At 54.4% G+C, this 19,220-nt stretch overlaps 1 protein-coding gene across 1 annotated transcript; it reads right to left on the reverse strand.

The window, feature by feature from the left end:
• Positions 1-3,960: 3,960 nt before the first annotated feature.
• On the reverse strand, positions 3,961-17,810 carry PIAS4 (protein inhibitor of activated STAT 4). The gene is made up of 10 exons (XM_039702421.1): positions 15,402-17,810; positions 11,858-11,942; positions 10,729-10,770; positions 10,356-10,446; positions 9,928-10,056; positions 9,742-9,847; positions 7,266-7,339; positions 6,584-6,744; positions 4,807-4,937; positions 3,961-4,371 (listed from the first exon to the last, which is right to left on the reverse strand). The coding sequence occupies exons 1-10, from the start codon at positions 15,820-15,822 to the stop codon at positions 4,166-4,168; spliced, it is 1,446 nt and encodes a 481-aa protein (XP_039558355.1). The 5' UTR covers positions 15,823-17,810; the 3' UTR covers positions 3,961-4,165.
• Between the last annotated feature and the right edge of the window lie 1,410 nt (positions 17,811-19,220).

Genomic DNA, 19,220 nt, shown 5'->3' on the forward strand with positions numbered 1-19,220 from the left:
CCCTGAGCTCGGACACCCCGGCCCGGACACCCCTGAGCTCGGACACCCCTGAGCTCGGACACCCCGGCCCGGCCAGCCCCAATGGATTTCCCGGCGGATCGGGCTCGGCAGAGCCGGGCCAGCTTCCCCAGCCCAGTCCCCACCCCACAGCGAAATCGGGAAATCGGGGGAAATTCCCAGGAATCGCCCCCACCACCTCCCAGCCCTCACCTTGTTCTTGAAGTAGGGGTAGTTGTCCATGATCCACTGGTAGATGTCGGACAGCAGCAGCTTCTTCTCGGGGGACGAGAGGATGGCGGTGGAGATGAGGGCGATGTAGGACTGGGCGGGTTTGTCCCCGGGCTCGGCCCGGGGGGCTCCCGGGGGGCTGCGGGCGGGGGGCTCGGGGCTGGGCCCGGCCCGGTGCCCCCCGCCCGACAGCAGGTACTCGATGGTGAAGGAGGCTCCGGGCGGGCGCCGGGCTGCGGGGGCTGTGTCCCCGCTGTCCCCGCTGTCCCCGCCGGTGTCCCCCGTGTCCCCCATGGTGCGGGTGCTGCCGGCGAGTGCCGGCGCTCATGGCCCGGTAATTAGTGCAGATTACAGGGTTTGCTAATTGTGTTTTCACAAACGCGCTGCCCCCAAAGCGGGCTGTTTATCTGGCAAAGCCCCGGCTTTAACGGGATTTGGGCCCTTAAGCCTCATAAATAAAATGATTAATCCGCTGGAGGTGGAGGAATTCGAAGTGGCACCGAGGAGGTGCCCGTGGAGAAGGGGCCGGGGGGTGCCCGGGGGTCCGGCTGCCCCCCAAAACCCGGGGGGGAACCTGGAGGGGGTGGAGGGTTGCCCCAGAACCCTCCAGGCTCTGTTTGGGGTGAGAGATTTTCCCTGGGAAATCCTGGGATTGGCCCAGGACCCTCCTGCCATGCATGAAAAGCCCCAGGTGTCATTTTGGGGTGAGCTGGGAGCGATGCTGGGGACACTCAGGAGCCTGGGGGGATCCTGGGGTGACCCCAGGAAGGCTGGGGAGGCCCTGTGAGAAGATTTTCCCTGGGAAGATCCTTGGGACCCCCTGGAAGAAGATCCTGGGGAATCCTGCAGACCCCAGGGAGACCCCAGGGTGAGAAATCCCAACAAGCCAACACAGAATTAAATGTAAATCTTTCATTTTATTTAACAAACACTATAATTTGAAGAATGTGTACTGAGGGAAAGAAAAATAATTTTCTTTTTTTTTTGTTTTTTTTTTTTTTTTTTTTCTCTTTACAAAACAAAGAAGAAAAAAAAACCAGGATATAAGAAAAAAAAAAATAAAACCAACATATGTACAGGAAGAGCTGGCCAACTCCAACAGAAAGCACTAAAACAAGCATGGTGTTTCCAAACAGTTGCTTGGCCTGGAAAATTTAAAAGCAATTAAATTAGAATAAAAATATTAGGAAAACAACTGGACTCTAAAGCTACTGTGCAGCCAGGGCCGCGAGCACAGAACTTTGTACAGTAAAATCAATTTGGGAGCTCTACCCGGGTTTTTGTCAGTTGTTTTCATCCCCCTTTTCCCACCCCCACCCCCGTTTCAACCTGAAAACATATTGCTTACAGCCAGGAGAGAGAGGGGAGCCAAGGCTGGGAGTGCAGGTGTCCCTGCAGAGGGACCAGGAGAGCCCCCAGACCCGGGGAGAGGGGGGCTCATCCCCACCCCTCACACTCCTGCAGGCAGAACCCAGCCAGGCAGGAGGGCAGAATCCCCCTCCCCGGGGGCTCGGGGACCCCCACCCCGCTGGGGGTTTGGGAGAGGAGCCCCCAGGCTGGCAGGGGACCCCTCCTCACTGTGGAGAGGGGTCTTTGCTTTTGGGCGAGTGGCCAACGAGGATTTAGGGCAGCTCTGGCTGGACCTTGGGGGCTTTTCCCTCCAGGTGGGGTTGGCCACGTGTGGAATTTTCTGGAGCGAGGGGGAAGTGCTGGGAAAGGCACCAAGACCCCCCCTCTCTGTGCCCCCCTGGCTGCTGGGGTGAGGGATGGAGGGTTTGGGGTGCCCTGAAGGCAGGGATAAAGGATGGAGGGTTTGGGATGCCCTGAAGGAAGGGATAAGGGTTTGGGGTGCCCAGAGTAGGGATAAAAGAAGGATGGAGGGTTTGGGGTACCCTGAAGGAAGGGATAAGGGAGGAATAAAGGGTTTGGGGTACCCCGAGGGAAGGGATAAAGGGAGGATAAAAAGTTTGGGGTACCCTGAGGGGAGGGATAAAGGAAGAATAAAAGGTTTGCGGTACCCTGAAGGAAGGGATAAGGGACGAATAAAGGGTTTGGGGTACCCTGAGGGAAGGGATAAAGGGAGGATAAAAAGTTTGGGGTACCCTGAGGGGAGGGATAAGGGAGGATGGAGGGTTTGGGGTCTGGCAGTGCCCAGCAACACCAAGACCCTCGGGGGTCTCAGGCCAGCTCCGGGCACAGGGACGTGGCCCCTGCCCCTCACCCAGCCCAGGGGCAGGGCCAGCTCCCTCCCGGCTCATCCTGAGCTCCAGGGGGAAAAGCCAGCGAGGTGCAGAGCAAAGCAGAGCCCGTGGGAACAGCAGAGCTGACGCAGAGGCCGGGACAGAAACTCTCCAAGACAAAGTCAAAAAGGTGACGCTTGGCAAACTCAAAAGCAACAACGTTTTGCCACCAAAGAGCACAGGAGGAGCTTTGGCTCTGGGGCCAAAGGCTGGGACAGAGGAGTGGAGGGGCCGGGGCGGCCGGGCCCCGCCCTCGCGCCCGCCCGGACGGGCTCGGGGCTCAAAGAAACCTGAATTGGAGTTACCGAGGTAGTTGGCTAAAAACTGAGATTCCCCCACCCGGCATTTTCTGGAAGGACACCCCTGCCCTGCTCCTGCTCGTGGTGCCAGGTGTGCCCAGGTGTGGGGGTGGCCTGCAGGTCATTGTCCCCATCCCCAGGTCAGTGGGGGTGACCTGCAGGTCCCTGTCCCCAGGCCTGGGTGTGGGGGTGGCCTGCAGGTCATTGTCCCCAGGCCTGGGGTGACCTGCACATCACTGTCCCCATCCCCAGGTCAGTGGGGGTGACCTGCAGGTCACTGTCCCCATCTCCAGGCCTGAGATGTCCTGCAGGTCCCTGTCCCCATGCCTGAGGTGGCCTGCAGGTCCCTGTCCCCAGGCCTGAGATGTCCTGCAGGTCCCTGTCCCCATGCCTGAGGTGGCCTGCAGGTCCCTGTCCCCATCCCCAGGTCAGTGGGGGTGACCTGCAGGTCACTGTCCCCATCTCCAGGCCTGAGATGTCCTGCAGGTCCCTGTCCCCATGCCTGAGGTGACCTGCAGGTCCCTGTCCCCATCCCTGGGGTGCCTGCAGGTCACGGCCGCCTCCAGAACCAACCTCAACGAAAAGGGAATGCGCAGCCCTTGTCAGTCTTCAAAAACACCAAAGTTATTGCACTTCAAAAATACAACAGATCTGTGGTTCGAGCCCTCCCCTCCCACCCCCCAACCCCCCCATGGCTTCTGCTCAACTAAAACGAGTCACTACTGCACAAATCTCTACACTTCCCTTGGGATTAGGTTAAAATTCCAACCGTGTCTCTTTACATGAGGTGCAGAGCTGCTGGAGCTCTGAGCTAGAACAGTGCCACTTCCAAGAGGACATCTCACCCCCGGCACCCCATGCCCCCAGTCCCACCCCTAGAAACCCCCCTCTATCCTCTCTGGGTCACACAACCCCCCCCAGAGCCCTCCCCGCCCCGCCCCGGACTCACACGTCCAGCAAAACCTTTAGATTAATTAAGGAATGGTTAATTAACAAGAGGATCGAACTGCACACGGCTTTGGAGATGCAGGGGTGGGTGTCCTGGAGGTGTGCAGGGAGCTCCCCCGATCCCGGATCCAGGTGAGGGAGGATCCTGCCTGGCTTAAGACACTTTCTTTACTTCAGGCTCCAGTTCAGGGTCAGGCTCTGAGTGGGGTCGTTTTCCAACCAAGAAGCAGCTCAATGGTTTTTTGTTTTTTTTTTGTTTTGTTTATGTCGTTTTGTGGTTTTTTTTTTCTTTTCTTTTTTTTCTCTCGTTTTAATGAGTAATTTGGAATAGGAAAGTCACGGGAGATGAGGGAGGGAGGGAGATGAGGTGGGAGAGGACGTTCTCCCCCTCCTCCAGTTTAATAAGCACCAGAGTATTCAAGTCTGTCCGTCGGGAATTGCGAGCTGCAGTCAGCAGGCAGAGACTAAACCTTTCTCGTAAGAGCAGCGTCGTTTGGGCTGGGGTCCCTCATCATCATCATCCTCCTCCTCATCCTCCTCCTCGTCCTCCTCGGAGGATGAGCTGTCCAGTGTTAAATCCACAACGTCCGCCGGGGCTTTGCCGTTCTCGCCGGTGCCGTTGGCAGGGGCCAGGAGCCCGTTCACGTCCGAGGAGCCTGGCAGGGCAGGAGGAGCACGTCAGGCCATCCTGCCAGCTCAGGGACTGAGCAACACTCCTGCCTGGGCAAGGCAGGGCTCCAGGGACAGCTCAGAGCCACTGCCAGAGCCTAAAGGGGCTCCAGGAGAGCTGGGGAGGGATCTGGGACAAGGGATGGAGGGACGGGACACAGGGAATGGCTCCCACTGCCAGAGGGAATACTGGGGAGAAATTCTTCCTTGTGAGGGTGGCAGGCCCTGGCACAGGGTGCCCAGAGCAGCTGTGGCTGCCCTGCATCCCTGGCAGTGCCCAAGGCCAGGCTGGACAGGGCTTGGAGCAACCTGGGACAGTGGGAGGTGGCCCTGCCACGGCAGGGGTGGCACTGGATGACCCTGCAGGTCCTTTCCAAGCCAAGCCATTCTGGAATTGTGTGATTTCCCCCAGGGAGGCTCACCTAGAACCAGGATTGGACACTGAGGGCTGCAGCTCCGCTCCTTCTCGGCTCGGATGGGGCACCAGGAGCCATCCACCAGGTACTCGATCTCATCTGCATCTTCACACTCTGTCAGGATCTTGGACAGGAGCCTGCAGAGGGGACAGGAGGAGCTGTCACAGCCTGGCAGTCAGCAGGGTGTGTGCAGTGACCGTGCAGCCAGGAGGAACCTGAGCTGAGAGCCCTTGGAGTCACGGACTTTATTCCCCATAAAACCAGCGCAGGTTCTGACAGTGCAACTCCATCCCAGCCCTTCCTGTCCACGCACCCCAATCATCAACTACCAGCTTAATTAGCTGCAATTAAAGACAGTTTTGCCTCCTCACCCAGTTTCCCAGGCACTGCTTCCAGGCAGGCGGCTGCTGCCCCATGCCATGGGACATTCCCAGGGACATTCCCACAAGGCTTTAGCAAAAGGTGAGATCTCCTTTGGCATTAGGAACTCAGCAATCCAACAAGCAGCACTTCCCTTCCTTCCCAGTTTTATTTCCCAAATCTCCACAACAGCCACCAGAACAACATTCCTGCACCAGGAACACCATGAAAATACACCTGGAATGAGGCCCTGATTCCAGAGGAACTGGGGACTTGCTTTATTCCCTGTGTCCTACTGTTAGCCTGGGATGTTTATTTGGAAATGCTGCTCTGCCAGGCCTCACTCCTTCCTGCACTTGAGCACTTTTCTTCAGGAGGAAGGAGAACTCCTAGTGGAAAGACTTCCAAGGTCAGGAAAACTTTGTGGCACCCCAGTGGGAGAGTTCCAGCTTTCCCCAGCTCCTGTAGGAACTGTTCCCACAGCCAATCCCATCACCAGCACAGCAAGCACCAAGCTGCAGCTCCCAAAAAGCTGACAAGGCCCTGAGGATCCCAGACCTGACCAACCACCTCCCTCCCTGCTCGGGAGCCTCCGGCTCTTTCCTGACTCCCAGCACCCAGCTGAGTGCCAGCTTCCCTCTCTCACTTCCAGGGAATCTGGGAAGGACTTCACCCAGCAGAACTGGCATCAAACCCAGCCCTGAGCAGGGACAAAAGTCTGCTGAGCCTTCTCCAGGGACATCCTGCTGCTCCTCGTGCAGGACACGGGCATGGCTGACCTGTGTGGGCTCCACAATCCCACCCCTCACAGCTTCCCCTTCATCTCCCCCTGTCAGAGATCTCCAAGGAACTGGATTTTCCTGTCAGGGTTGGCCAGGGGACAAAGCAAACAGGTTATCTGTGCTGGGGCTGCTCCAGGCTGCCTGGAAAGCCACAGCTCCTGGATCTGCCCAGGGCCCACAGAGGAACCCTCGGTGAGGCTGGGAACAGACTGGTCTGCTCACTTCCCTGTGCCAGGGGAGCTGGAGCCACCCCAAACAGCACCCCAAACGCTCCCTGCTCTTGAGGGAACCTGCAGTGGAGGCCAATCACACAGCCAGGAGGGTGGGGATCACTTCCCAGCAGGCAGGAACCACGTGTGCTGTTCCACCAGTCCTTGGCCAGCACCGCGAGGATCTCAGTGGTCCCAGTGTACAGAAGGCTCCCAGAATTTGGGGGCACAAAGCTGCTTCCAAACTCACCCCAAAAATGCTGCATCACAAGCCTGCTCCCTCCCAGCTTGCTCTAACACACCAAAACACTGAAACCAGAATATTCTGCACCAGCAGAACGAACTTCCAACAGTTTCAGAGTGAACTCCAACCAAGAGCTGGGTGCTGCACCCAGTGGGGAAGGGGAAAGGGCAGAGAGGTGCAAAACTCACCCATCAATGATGAGCTGGTCGTAGGGGGCAGGTTTGTCACACACGGGGCACATCCATGTGGGCTTTTTCTCATTCATCTGTAGGTAGAAGACGGCATCAAAGCACTGCAGGTGTGCACAGGTCTCGGCCCGGCACGGCACCGACAGGCGCATCTTCACCAGCTGTGGGAGCAGAGAGCAGAGCATCAGCCTGGACACCTGAGGGAGCCCCAGATCCCCTCAGAAGGAAAAACATCTGCGAGTTTGCAAAGCTGGTCTGAGAGTATGGCTTGGGTTCTTGGCAAAAAACAGATTAAAACAGACTAAAACCAGACTAAAACACACAACAGAGCTCCTTGGTTCTGGATTAGGCTGGGAGAGCTGAGGTTCCAGTGCCTGAAGGGGCTCCAAGGGAGCTGGAAAGGGACTGGGGACAAAAGATGGAGGGACACGACATAGGGAATGGCTTCCCACTGCCAGAGGGAATATTGGGAAGGAATTCCTGGCTGTGAGGGTGGGGAGGCCCTGGGATGGAATTCCCAGAGCAGCTGAGGCTGCCCCTGGATCCCTGGCAGTCCCAAAGCCAGGCTGGAGCAGCCTGGGACAGTGGGAGGTGGCCCTGCCATGGCAGGGGTGGCACTGGGTGGCTTTAAGCTCCCTTCCAAGCCGAAGTGCAGTTCCACGAGAAGCCTGCAGGGTCTCACCGGACAGATGAGGGACACTCGCACCCCGGTGGTGGCGATTTCACTGTCAGGGTCCAGGCGTAGCTTCTCTTTCACTGCAGGGAGAGCAGAGGACACAACATTTAACAAAACTCAGCCCCTGGCAGCGCTGGGCAGCACAGGGGAAGCAGCTCAGCCCAGCCCTGGGGTGTGTGTGCATCACTTTCCCTGTCAGGGAGGGAATGAACACCTGGATTCAGCTCCAGCCTGGGCACGGTGGGGTTAATTCCCTCCTGAGCTCTGTGGCAGCAGGATGGGGGGAAATGTCTCCCCCCAGCACTTCCAGCTCACAGCAAGTCCCCCCACAAGTGAGCAAACAGACAGGGAAAACACATCCCATCCTTCTGCCATCAGGTTGTCAAGCCTCCCCTCAGCACTGCCGTCACTCCCTGGCCTCTCTGCTGGCACCTCCTTCATTCCAGAACATTCCACAGGAAGCACGAACAGGCCCAGAGGTACCAGGCAGACAGCTCAGAGCAAGGCAGCCATGCAAAACCAGGCACAGCAGCCACCCAGCACAGAGCTGGAAGAATCAGATGTCAGGAAAGGAGGAATCCTGCCCCTGCTGCTGCAGCCTGAAAGGAAAACCCAGAGGAGCAGCAGGGAAATCAAAGCAAGCAGCAGATGGGCAGGTCCCACGTGTGCAGGTCCCACACCAAGGTGCAAAAATCAACAAAAGGAGCTTTGAACTGCTCCCCAAGTCCTGAGGAGGAGCTGCTGCTCCCACTGCTGTCTGCAACTGCCTCTTCCATCACCGTTTTTCTTTGGAGCAAGTCAACCATTTCTTTTGACCTTTTCAGATCATAACAAGATGTCTCCAGACAATGAGGCTACATGCAGCTCTGCAACACCCAGCTTTAATTAGAGAGTGACTTCTCAGATGTGAAATTCCCAGGAGATTACAAGATTTGGGCTTGTTTTCCTCACATTAGGAGCCTTTTCATCCAAGCTTAATTTTTTATGAAGTTCTTTGTAAGATCTTTCTCTGTGCAGCAATTACTGGGAGACCTGGGAAGGAGAATTTTCCAGGATCTCCAGATCAGGATTTTGGATCCAAAGCCATGATCTGTTCTCAGACAATGTTCCTGTATTAAGTTCCACAGAATTTTATGCAAAGCAAGATGAGTCAGCAGTGAGATGTGACTGAAGCCAAAGGGCAGCTTCAGTGAGAGGGAATTATTTGCAGAGCAGACCAGAGCTAGAAAAGCAAAGTTGAGGATCTCCTCAGGTCGGCCAGGTCTGGATATCCAAACAACTTCCAAGCACAAAAACAAGAAAGAGCTGAAATTAGACATTGCTCTTATTAGGTTTTATTTCAAGTCACCAAATACAACTGATCCCTGCCCAAAATCCAGGTGTCTGCAGGCTGGATACACCTGGAATCACCTTCCCTGTGGACTACCATCCACCTGCAAGACTGGCAGGCTGAGGAAGCTCAGCCTGGAGAAGAGAAGGGTGAGTGGAGACCTCCCAGCAGCATTCCAGTCCCTAAGGGGCTCCAGGGATGCTGGAAAGGGGCTCTTCATTAGGAACTGTAGTGACAGGACAAGGGGGAATGGCTTGAGGAGGGGAAATTGGGGTTAAGACGTGCAGAATTCCTCCCTGTGGGCAGGCCTGGCACAGGGTGCCCAGAGCAGCTGGGGCTGCCCCAGGATCCCTGGAAGTGCCCAAAACCAGGATGGACAGGGCTGGGAGCAGCCTGGGACAGTGGGAGGTGTCCCTGCCATGGCAGGGGTGGCACTGGATGGGCTTTAAGGTCCTTCCAACCCAAACCATCCTGGGATTCCCTGACAGTTTCTTATCCTTGGGAGCTGTTTTCCAGGATCTGGACAGTGCTAAAGATCATCAGGATCACAGGGTCAGTTCTCCCACGCAGAATGAAACAGTGAGAAGGTTTTGTCCAGCAACATGAAAAACTGGGCATCTTCCACACTTGTGAGCTCCAAGTCAGAGTCCACCTTGGAAAAGTAATTTCCCCTCATTTCCAGTAATGTTTTACACGAGCCTCATACCAGGAGGATTTACCTGAGTGGTTTGGGATAACATCTCTGGGGACCATCTCTTCTCTGAAGCTCTCAAGGCATATCAAAGTGCTGCTGGTGACATCTCACTGCCACCCCAAGGAGTCCCAGGACATTGTCACCAGGATCCCTCGCTCCAGAAATCTCCTTTGGAAATCCCGAGGGTCAGTGCTGCTCACACTGACTCAGCTGAAGGCATGAAGCCCCTGCAGTCACAACGACACCGGCACGCCACGACCCGGCACAAATCCTACAGCCAACTACAGAGCTGAGCCACCAGAACCACGGCTTTGGGGTGACCTCCCACGGCTCACACACAGCTCAGCAAGTCTGTTCAGATAAAAAGTGGGGTTTACACAGCTGGGGGGGAGCAGAGGTGGGAAAGGTGGTGGTTCTTCCCCAGCAGGCTGCACGCAGACCCTCCCTGAGCCACTCACCCAGCGCTTTGCAGAGCTCCGGGTGTTTGATGCCGATGGTTTTCAACCTCTGCAGCAGCTCTGCTGAGGTCATCTGCCGCACCAGGTACAGCCCCACCGAGTAGCTCTGGGGAGAGAGGCAGCAGAGGATGAGGAGGCTGCTCTGCAGGGCTGCCCGGGCAGCTCTGGGGGTGCCTGGGCTCTCACCTTGCCGTAGTTGCCCCAGGTGACCGTGATGCGGTTGGTGGCCGCGGACAGGTACATGAGGTGGGTGAGGTTGATGGGCCTGCAGGGCCTCTTGGGTTCCACCCCGGGTTTGTTTGAGGGGTAGTAGCCCTAGAGCAGCAAGATTAAATACAGAGATTTGTTTTTTACTCGAGGTACATCTGTTGATCAGCTCCATTCAATTCCACTCAGCCCCAGTCTCAGGGATGGGGAGAAGGAGCTGAATACAGCACAAAGCAAACAGGATTGAGCCTTCACACAGAACAGCTCTTTAACAACATGGCTAATCCATTAAAAATTAGCTTTAAACTAAGCAGTGCACTTTTATAATGTGGCATTCATCAGGAAAGCCATTTCCTTGCACAGTCCATAAATTCTCCCCCAGTTCCCCTCCCAGCCCCAGTCCTCACCGGCACGGAGCAGTAGCTGTGGTTCACCTTGACGGCGATGTTGGGAGGGTACTGATCCTCCTGAGGGGAGCTGGTGTCTGTGTAGCAGATTCTGGGCAGAAACAACACATCCCATAATATCCCCACACTCTGCACATCCCCAGCTCCCACAGGCCCCATCCCCATCCCAATCCAGGCTCCCTCAGCAGGGCCCATCCAGGTGGGACTCTGCTGTTTCTGCTCGAGGTTCAAAAGTGGAGTTTAAGATGCTGCTGTGAGGCCCAAGAACAAAAAGTTCACTGGAAATTCTCTCTGGAGCCATGAAATCCATGCTGGAACATTCCCTCCTCTCCTGCTCTGCCCCTGATGTTCAATGAGCCCAGCCCAGACCTACCTGAGCACCACCTGAACCGATTTCACACCGGGCTGCAACTCCCTGATAAAAGAAAGAACAGAAAACTTCAAATTAATTATGTAAAAGAAATCTCTATCCCCAAAAAAATCAACCAAACCAGCTGCCAGACTCAAAACTTTCCTTGTTCCTAATTTTTTAAAATAGAACTTCAGAAAATTACCTCCCAGAACTTTATTTAAATTGTACAATTCCCCCTGCAAATATCAATGATCCTGTAATTATTTTTTTTTTTCCTGATGCACTAATCCACAGCTTTTCTCTGGGTTTTTAAAACTGTTCAGGTGCCTTCTGGTGATTTGTGAGAATTTCTAAAAACTGGGTTTTAAGGTCAGGTTTACCTGACAGTGTTCAAGACTCTCTGTGTTTAATTATTCAGCTGAAGCTGTTCATGCAAACCAAGGGACTGAATATTAAGGCCCCACTGTGAATATTGCAATTTCCATCAGGGCTATTCCTGACAGGATTTTAACTGGAAATTTTAACTGGAATCAGGAAAGAAACGGAAGACACAACAAGGATATTTTATCAGGAGGCAAAACAACCAAGCTATTCTTTCTCCAGCTCTTTAATTTATGACAAAGAGAAACATTCAAAGGTTTTATGTTGAATTTTTGGAGGAATTCTTCTGCATGACGGGAGCAGGTCAGCCAAGAGGAAACCTCCCTGCCTGCACTGCCACCTCTGAGGAGAGTCTTTGTTTGACTCAAAAGTTGCAGCTGACAGAGGTCAGGGTAAATCCTAATCCCAGATGTTTCCCCAGGCAGCTCCTGCAGCCTCCTCCCCACCAAGGAAGTTCCTTTCAGATGCAAACAGCCTCACACTCTGCCTTTTGAACCTGCAGACACTCACCCCAGCAGCTCAGCAGAGAATTTAGGTCATCCACGATTCCATCCCCATTTCCCTGCCCCAATGCACCATTCCAGAGGGAGATTAGAGCAGCACAAGTGAAACTTAAGGACCTGCAGGGGGGAATTTGCAGCTCCCACTCCCCCCAAGCTCTCTGCTGATGTCCTCACACAAATCCTGCTCCCTTGCAGAGAACAAAAGCTCCCACAGGCAGGGAACGTGGAATGATGGAATTATGCAGCTGCATTTTCTTAAACTGTACCTGGAATTTCTGATCAGCTCCACTTGTCTTGGTGTTAATGCAAAAATGCATGGACTTTCCTGGAGCTTCTCATTATTCTGTGGAACTGAGGAGGGAAGAAAAGTGTCCATCAAACTGAGCACAGCAGCTCTGAGCACGAGGTGATTGTTATGCTCTGTTTATCTCCAAGTCTTGTTTTCTCCCACACCCCACAATTGCAGTTTTCACCTGTTTTGGTAATTCTGCTTTGATTAGAGTTTTGCTCATTTATTGCTCACTGCTCAATACGACCAGCACAGGCTTTGGAGTTGATTTTTCTCTTTTTAAAATTATTTTTCCTCCCCTCAAATAATTCAAGAGCCATCAGCTCACCACATCAGTGGTGTCACAGTGTGACCACATCCTCAAGAAGCCCAAGAGGAGACCTGAGCCTGACACAAAAGCCCAAAACCAACCAGACTGAGCAGGCAAGTTCTGGAAAAGAAAGAAAACAACCCCAGCAACAAAAAAGATTAGCTCAGATAATAAAAAAGCAACACAAAAAGCAGCTGGAAGAGACAAAACACGATTTCAAACCCCCTGACCTTGAGGGTGGGACAGCAGCTCACCCTCAGAGAGGCTTGAGAGAGCCCAGCATTAACTGGGGCCTTTTGCACACTGATAATTTTAAGATCAAGTTTAATTGATGTGCATTTAATGTGAGGAAGATGAAGCTTGAGACGTGGGGAACTTTTGTTGCAACCTGTACTTCAATCCAAACATGTTTTATTTTCAGTTTTGTGGCTCTAAGCAAAGTTCAGACCCTGAGCTGCTGAAAGTCACGGGAGGAACACAAAGAGGAAGTGCTAAACCAGCTTTTTAAAAATTATTTAAAACAGCAAGAATTGGGTTTTTGCTTTGCCTCACTTCCATTGCTTGGTTATTCAAAGCCAACAGGATTTCAGAAGGAAGAAAATGCACTTTTGTATGAAAAAGAGGAGATGAAGGAAGGGTAAAACCTCAGCAGCTCTTGGAAGACCTGGTGACAACTTGAGTCCCTGCAGGTGCTTCCCCTCTGGTCCCTTTTCTGCTTTAAAAATGCAAATGGAACTTGCAAAAATAAATTTCAGAAGTAAGAATTAAGATATCTTTGTGGGACTTTGTGTTTAATTCCAGTTTCCGCCCAAATACCTCCTGACAAAAACAACCAGCAGAAAGTAAAGCATTTTATGAGGTATTTTTAGCAAGTGATGATTGACAAGGACAATAACAAAAAGGTAATTTTAATGCTTCAGATTAAGAAACTGCCAATAAACTGAGCCCTGCTGCTTGTTCAGCCACACAAAGACAAAGCAGACCTGATTAGGAAAAATGAGAAGCTGCTCATGGTTTATTTTGCATTTCCACCAGCTCACTCTTCCTTTATACAAAAATTAAATTGCTGGTGGAAAAGAAGCCCAAAATGTGGGAGGTGCAGCCTGCTCAGGTGTGAGACCTGAGCATCCTGAGGTGCCCAGCTGCTGCTGGCTCCACAGAACCTCTGCCCCAGCAGGGAAATCAGCCAGAGCCCTGCAGGGAGCTCTGGCCCAGGGGAGGTGGCACCTGCCAGGGCACAGAATGCATTTAATGAGCCCTGGGCTGGTGCAGGGGACATTTAATGGCAACCTGGAACAGAACCTGGCAATCCCAGCCTCGCCTGTCTCTGGATGCTTCCACCTCTTGGAAATTTGTTTTCCTTCAGAATCCCATCTTGGAATTGCTGACTAACACACATTTAACACTAACAAACCATTCCCCACACAATTATCATCTTTGAGCTTACTCTGGCACCACTCAGCTGTTTTGTCACAGCATTAATGCCTTCAAATGAAGAAGAAATTACATAAAATCTGACTAATTAGACCTTTATCTTTTTGTTTCTGCACAATCAAATCTTTATTTTTTCCCCCAAGCCACAACAAATGTATTTTCAGCAGAGCCAGACCAGCTCAAGTTGTAGAATCATTTGGTAGAGAATTCTGACGTTACCACATGAATTTATGAGACACTCAGCAGAACTCAACTCTCTGGACATGCTGAATTTGCTACCAGAATATTCTATTTAACATCAGTTAACAGCATTCTTTGTTTCTCCAAACGAAAATAATGAAAAATCAGTCTCCACACCCCAGGGAAAAAGCTCTTCTTCCAGTTTTACTGGTTACCCCTCAAAACACACAGCACCACACAAAATAACTGTCACAAGCACAAAAAAAAAAGTCAAAAATGCAGTTTGAGGTGTTGCCACCCTCTTTTATCCAGAGATGCTTCAGGTCAGGGATTTCCAGTGCTGAAAACCAGCCTTAGTGTAGAATGTGGCTGCACAACCCACAGGAACCAAACCAGGTGGGATTCCAAGTCACATCCCAAAGTGAGAACACTCCAGGTCTGAGGAAAATCCGGGATTTGGACTGGGAAGGACCTGAAGGATCATCCCAGTCCACCCCACAGGCAGGGACACCTTCCACTGTCCCAGGGTGCTCCAACCTGGCCTTGGACACCTCCAGGGCAGCCACAGCTCCTCCTTCCCTGTGCCAGGGCCTCCTCACCCTCAGAGGGAAGAACTGCTCCCCAAGATCCCATCTAAAGCTCTCCTCTTTTAGTCTGAGACCACTCCCCCCTCCCCAGCACTCTCCCTCTCTGTAAAAAGCTGCTCTCCATCTTTTGTCAGCCACTTTTTAGCAATGGCAAGCCCAGAGATAAATATTCCTCTGTAAATTCTGAGCATGGGGGAAGAGAGAGGGGAGAGAGAGGGTGGGAAAGAGAGAGAGAAGGGGGAGAAAAAGAGAGAGAGAGAGAAAGGGGGAAAAGAGAGAGGAAAGGGGGGAAAAGAGAGAGAGAAAGGGGGGAAAAGAGAGAGAGAAAGGGGGGAAAAGAGAGAGAGAAAGGGGGGAAAAGAGAGAGAGAAAGGGGGGAAAAGAGAGAGAGAAAGGGGGGAAAAGAGAGAGAGAAAGGGGGGAAAAGAGAGAGAGAAAGGGGGGAAAAGAGAGAGAGAAAGGGGGGAAAAGAGAGAGAGAAAGGGGGGAAAAGAGAGAGAGAAAGGGGGGAAAAGAGAGAGAGAAAGGGGGGAAAAGAGAGAGAGAAAGGGGGGAAAAGAGAGAGAGAAAGGGGGGAAAAGAGAGAGAGAAAGGGGGGAAAAGAGAGAGAGAAAGGGGGGAAAAGAGAGAGAGAAAGGGGGGAAAAGAGAGAGAGAAAGGGGGGAAAAGAGAGAGAGAAAGGGGGAAAAGAGAGAGAGAGAAAAGAGAGAGAAGGGGAGGGAAAGAGAGAGATAGAAGGGGAGGAAAAGAGAGAGAGACAGAAGGGGGAAAGGAGAGAGGAAAGGGGGGAAAAGAGAGAGGGAGAAAGGGGGAAAAGAGAGAGAGAGAAAAGAGAGAGGAAAGGGTGGAAAAGAGAGGGGGAAAAGAGAGAAGGGGAGAAAAAAGAGAGGTGGGGGAAGAGAGAGACCTCAGCACCCCAACCAGCAGCCTCTCCTGCCACACAACTTCAGCAACCCCTCCAAACCACCGCTCCTTCAGCAACACAAACACCCCGCAGGCCCCGACCTCACCTAACTCCGTGGGCTTCAACAGCTCGTCCAGCGTGGTGTAAAAGGGCAGCTTGACCAAGCGCACCTCGGGCTTGGCCACCTTGGGGGGCAGCCTGCCCAGTCCGTTCAGGTATTTGCCATAGAGGGCAGGGTAGTCGAGGCTGGCGGCGGGCAGGGCGCGGGGCACGGCGCTGCCGCGCTCCAGGGACGGCGAGTGCAGGGCCAGGCCCTCGGCGCGCGCCGGCGCCGCCGGCACCTCCGAGCCCTTCTTGTTGTAGCGAGTCTCGTAGAGCTCCTTGATCTTCTTGAACACCTCGGGGCTGCAGTCAAACTGGACCAGCTGCAAAGCTCGGGTCACTAGTTCGTGTTTTAGTCCGCTTTTACTCCTGCCAACAAAACCCAGCAACATCTGAAGATCTGAGACTCGGAAACTCATCACCATGTTCTGGGGGATAAAAAATTAAAAGATGTTCTCATAGTTATAGAAGGCAAAGGTTTAGTTGTTACTTTATAGCTACAAGGTAAGATATTCAAAATTTCCCCTCAAAGAAAGACCCCGAACCTGTCCAAACCCGCTGCTGGCGCCTGGGTTTGGGTCCCATTTCTTGTGTGAGCAACACGAACGCAGAGATCACCCACTGAAACATCACCTGAAGGGCACAGCCACCAGCACAGCCAGCAAACGACTCAAAAAGCACTCGGACACATGCTGAGCATCCTCAGGACAGCTCAAGTGACCTCAAAGATGTAAAGCAAGAGGCCTCACTTGTGGAAGAGCTGATGAACTCCTTCAGAGCCTGAGGCACCCGGAATTCCCAGAGGAACATGGAAAACTTCATCCCAAATGGTGCCAGTGCAAGGCACAGGAAGAAAATCGAGTTAGGTGAGGCTGAGGTGAACTGGGGCCACCAATCCTGGATTTCTGGATGGGAAAACCTCTCCAGAATCCTCCCCACATCCACTGGATCTTTTAAAAATCACATTTTTAGAGCATGGAAGAATCCTGGGATTACTGGAGAGAGCAGTGTGCTCCCAGGAGAACAATGCCAACTTCCCTGTGACCCCAGCCAGGAGCTGCCTTGCAGTCACAATTATCAATTTCAGTGTCTGATGAGCAGCAAAACCCAGCTCAGGATTCCAAAATCCCCTCCCTGTGGCAGCTCAGGCCTGTATCTGTCAGCAGAGCCAAAGGCCACAAGGCAACTTCCCATCAAAAACCAGGAATTCTTCCTGTTGAACTCTGGCATTTCAATTCCCCAAACACAAACAGCCTTAAAATGGCAAAAAAAGCAGCTTATAAAGTACGTGGGTTGGAAAATTCAAGTTGCCCTGGAAATAAACTTGGTAGATATCCACACATGTTCACTCCACATCCTTCCTGGTTTGTGGGGAATAGGGAAATTTGAGAAGAAACCCCCAAAAAAAATCCAGCAGCAAAGATCCAGCAGATCTTCCCCAACCTCTACCCCACTCTTGAATTAATAATTAAAAAGAAAGCATGAAAGATAATCTAACAATCTTATCATTTCCTGGAATAAACCAGCTACAGATTTTTATTTTTTTTTCAATTAAGAAATCTACAACTGTTTCCAGAAACATTTCACAGCCACTTTCGGGTGTGTGGGAATTACATGAGAGAGAAAATGCCATTTGATTTTCTCCTTTTCCCTTGCATATGTCATTTAATCTGAAAACCCAAGAGCTGTTATGTCACTGTCTGCAGTTAGAACTTCTGGGAGTCGTGATGAGTCCCAAAATATCCCTGATGAGGGGAAAAAAAGGACTGGTGACTAAAGAGGAGAGAAAAGATGTTTAACTGCCAGAAAGTCAGAATTTCAGAGCCCTGGATTCATGGTGCTGCTCCCCCAGACACCACCTGTGAAATCCTGGAGAAATCTACTTTGTGCCTCAGTTTTCTACAACTCCAAAACAGAACCAGGATCATTAAGGTTGGAAAAGCCCTCCAAGATCACCAAGCCTGATGAAATCCCACCAGGATCATTAATGGGGAAATGGGGAGAGCGTTGCTGTCCCCGAGGGGTTTGAGGATAAAAGGTGTATTTGGGAAGACAAATTCATCAAGACACAGCAGCAGGGGCATCCCCGGAGCACAGGAATTCCTCCTGAGGGAATTCCTCTCAGCCAGGACTCCTGGCCTGGGAAGCGGAGCTGGAGCCCCGAGTTTCCATTTTGAAGGAATGATGAGACACTGAGGGACGCTGAGATCCGAGCAACAACACAGCAACAAACCCCGGACAACGCGGAGCGAGGGCTCGAGCAGGGAGAGCACATGGAGCGCCGGCTCTCCCGGCTCTCCCCCTCTCGGGAACCCTCGTGTGGGACGGCTCAGACCCCACCAAAACCCCCTGCGGCCACCACGGTGCCTGGGGGGCGAGCTGCCCGCTCTGGAGCCCCCCAAAAAGCCTCTCCCTCGGGATGGCTGCGGCCATCCAGCCCCATCCCGGCCGGGGGCGGCTCCTGCGGGTGGGGAGCACTTCCCGGGGAGCCCTTCCCGGGGAGCCCTTCCCGGGGAGCCCTTCCAGGGAGCCCTTCCAGGGAGCCCTTCCTTGGGAGCCCTTCCAGGGGAGCCCTTCCAGGGGAGCCCTTCCCGGGGAGCCCTTCCTTGGGAGCCCCTCCAGGGGAGCCCTTCCTTGGGAGCCCTTCCAGGGAGCCCTTCCTTGGGAGCCCTTCCTTGGGAGCCCTTCCTTGGGAGCCCTTGCAGGGGAGCCCTTCCCGGGGAGCCCCTCCAGGGGAGCCCTTGCAGGGAGCCCTTCCCGGGGAGCCCTTCCTTGGGAGCCCTTCCTTGGGAGCCCTTCCAGGGGAGCCCTTCCAGGGGAGCCCTTCCAGGGACCCCTTCCCGGGGAGCCCTTCCAGGGACCCCTTCCCGGGGAGCCCTTCCAGGGACCCCTTCCAGGGGAGCCCTTCCAGGGACCCCTTCCCGGGGAGCCCTTCCAGGGGAGCCCTTCCAGGGACCCCTTCCCGGGGAGCCCTTCCAGGGAGCGCTCCCCGGCCGCTGCTCCTCAACCGCCCCCAGCACCGGCTGCCGCGGGACCGGGATCCCGAGGGGAACGGGAAACGCTCCCGCGGCTTCCCGAGGCACAAACCGCCTTGGAAACACAACTCCGAGCACGGATCCGCCTCACGCCGTCCCCGCGGGGCGCTGCGGCCGCCGCTGCCCCCGGCAGAGCCCGTCCCGCCGGCGCCGCGACCCCCGCCCGCCGGACAGCTCCGCTCCGAGCCGCTCCGGGCAGCAGTACCGGGCTGGGGGCGGCACCAGCGCCGCCTAACCCGGCAGTGAGCGGGGCAGCGCAGCCCCGAGCAGAGCGGGCAGCACCGCGGGCCGGCCCGGCGCCGGGAGCTCCGGCGGGGGCTGCGGCCCTCAGGCCGGGGCGGGGCAGTCTCTGAGGGAAAAAGGCGAGGGGGAGGCCCCGGAGCGCCGCCCCCGCGGCTGGCGGCGCCGCCCTCCGGAGGGAGGGAGGGCGGGGCCGCGCGGGGAGCGCCGCCCAATCGGCGCGCGCGCCGCTCGCTGCTCCGGCCACGCCCTCAGGGACACGCCCCGACAGGCCACGCCCACGGCGGGAGTCTTAAAGGGGCCGCGCGCCGCTAAACCGGGGGAGCGGCGGGGGGGAAACGGCGGCGGGAGCGGGGAGGGGAGCGGTGGGGGAGGGGATGGGGCGGCCCCGCGGGCGCTGCGGGAGGAGGAGGGGGTGGGCAGGCGGCGGGGGATGCCCCCAAGATGGCGGCAGGTGGGTGCCCCGGGGCAGGGCAGGGCCCGGTGCGCTCGAACCGAGGAGGGGAGGGGATGGGGATGGGGAAGGGTCCCGGTGCCCGGGGAAGGGA

This window comes from Passer montanus, unplaced genomic scaffold (assembly GCF_014805655.1).
Source record: "Passer montanus isolate IOZ18808 unplaced genomic scaffold, ASM1480565v1 scaffold156, whole genome shotgun sequence".
In the NCBI taxonomy this organism is placed as follows: domain Eukaryota; kingdom Metazoa; phylum Chordata; class Aves; order Passeriformes; family Passeridae; genus Passer; species Passer montanus.

What these genes read in the sequence shown, in the direction of transcription:
- PIAS4 (XM_039702421.1), bottom strand. Translation starts at nt 15,822, where the DNA reads ATGGTGATGAGTTTCCGAGTCTCAGATCTTCAGATGTTGCTGGGTTTT. An exon ending in GTTGAAGCCCACGGAGTTAG is followed by an intron (nt 11,943 to 15,401) that starts GTGAGGTCGGGG and finishes TTCCCTCCTCAG; the next exon opens with TTCCACAGAATAATGAGAAG. An exon ending in GTGTCCAATCCTGGTTCTAG is followed by an intron (nt 4,372 to 4,806) that starts GTGAGCCTCCCT and finishes CTGCCCTGCCAG; the next exon opens with GCTCCTCGGACGTGAACGGG.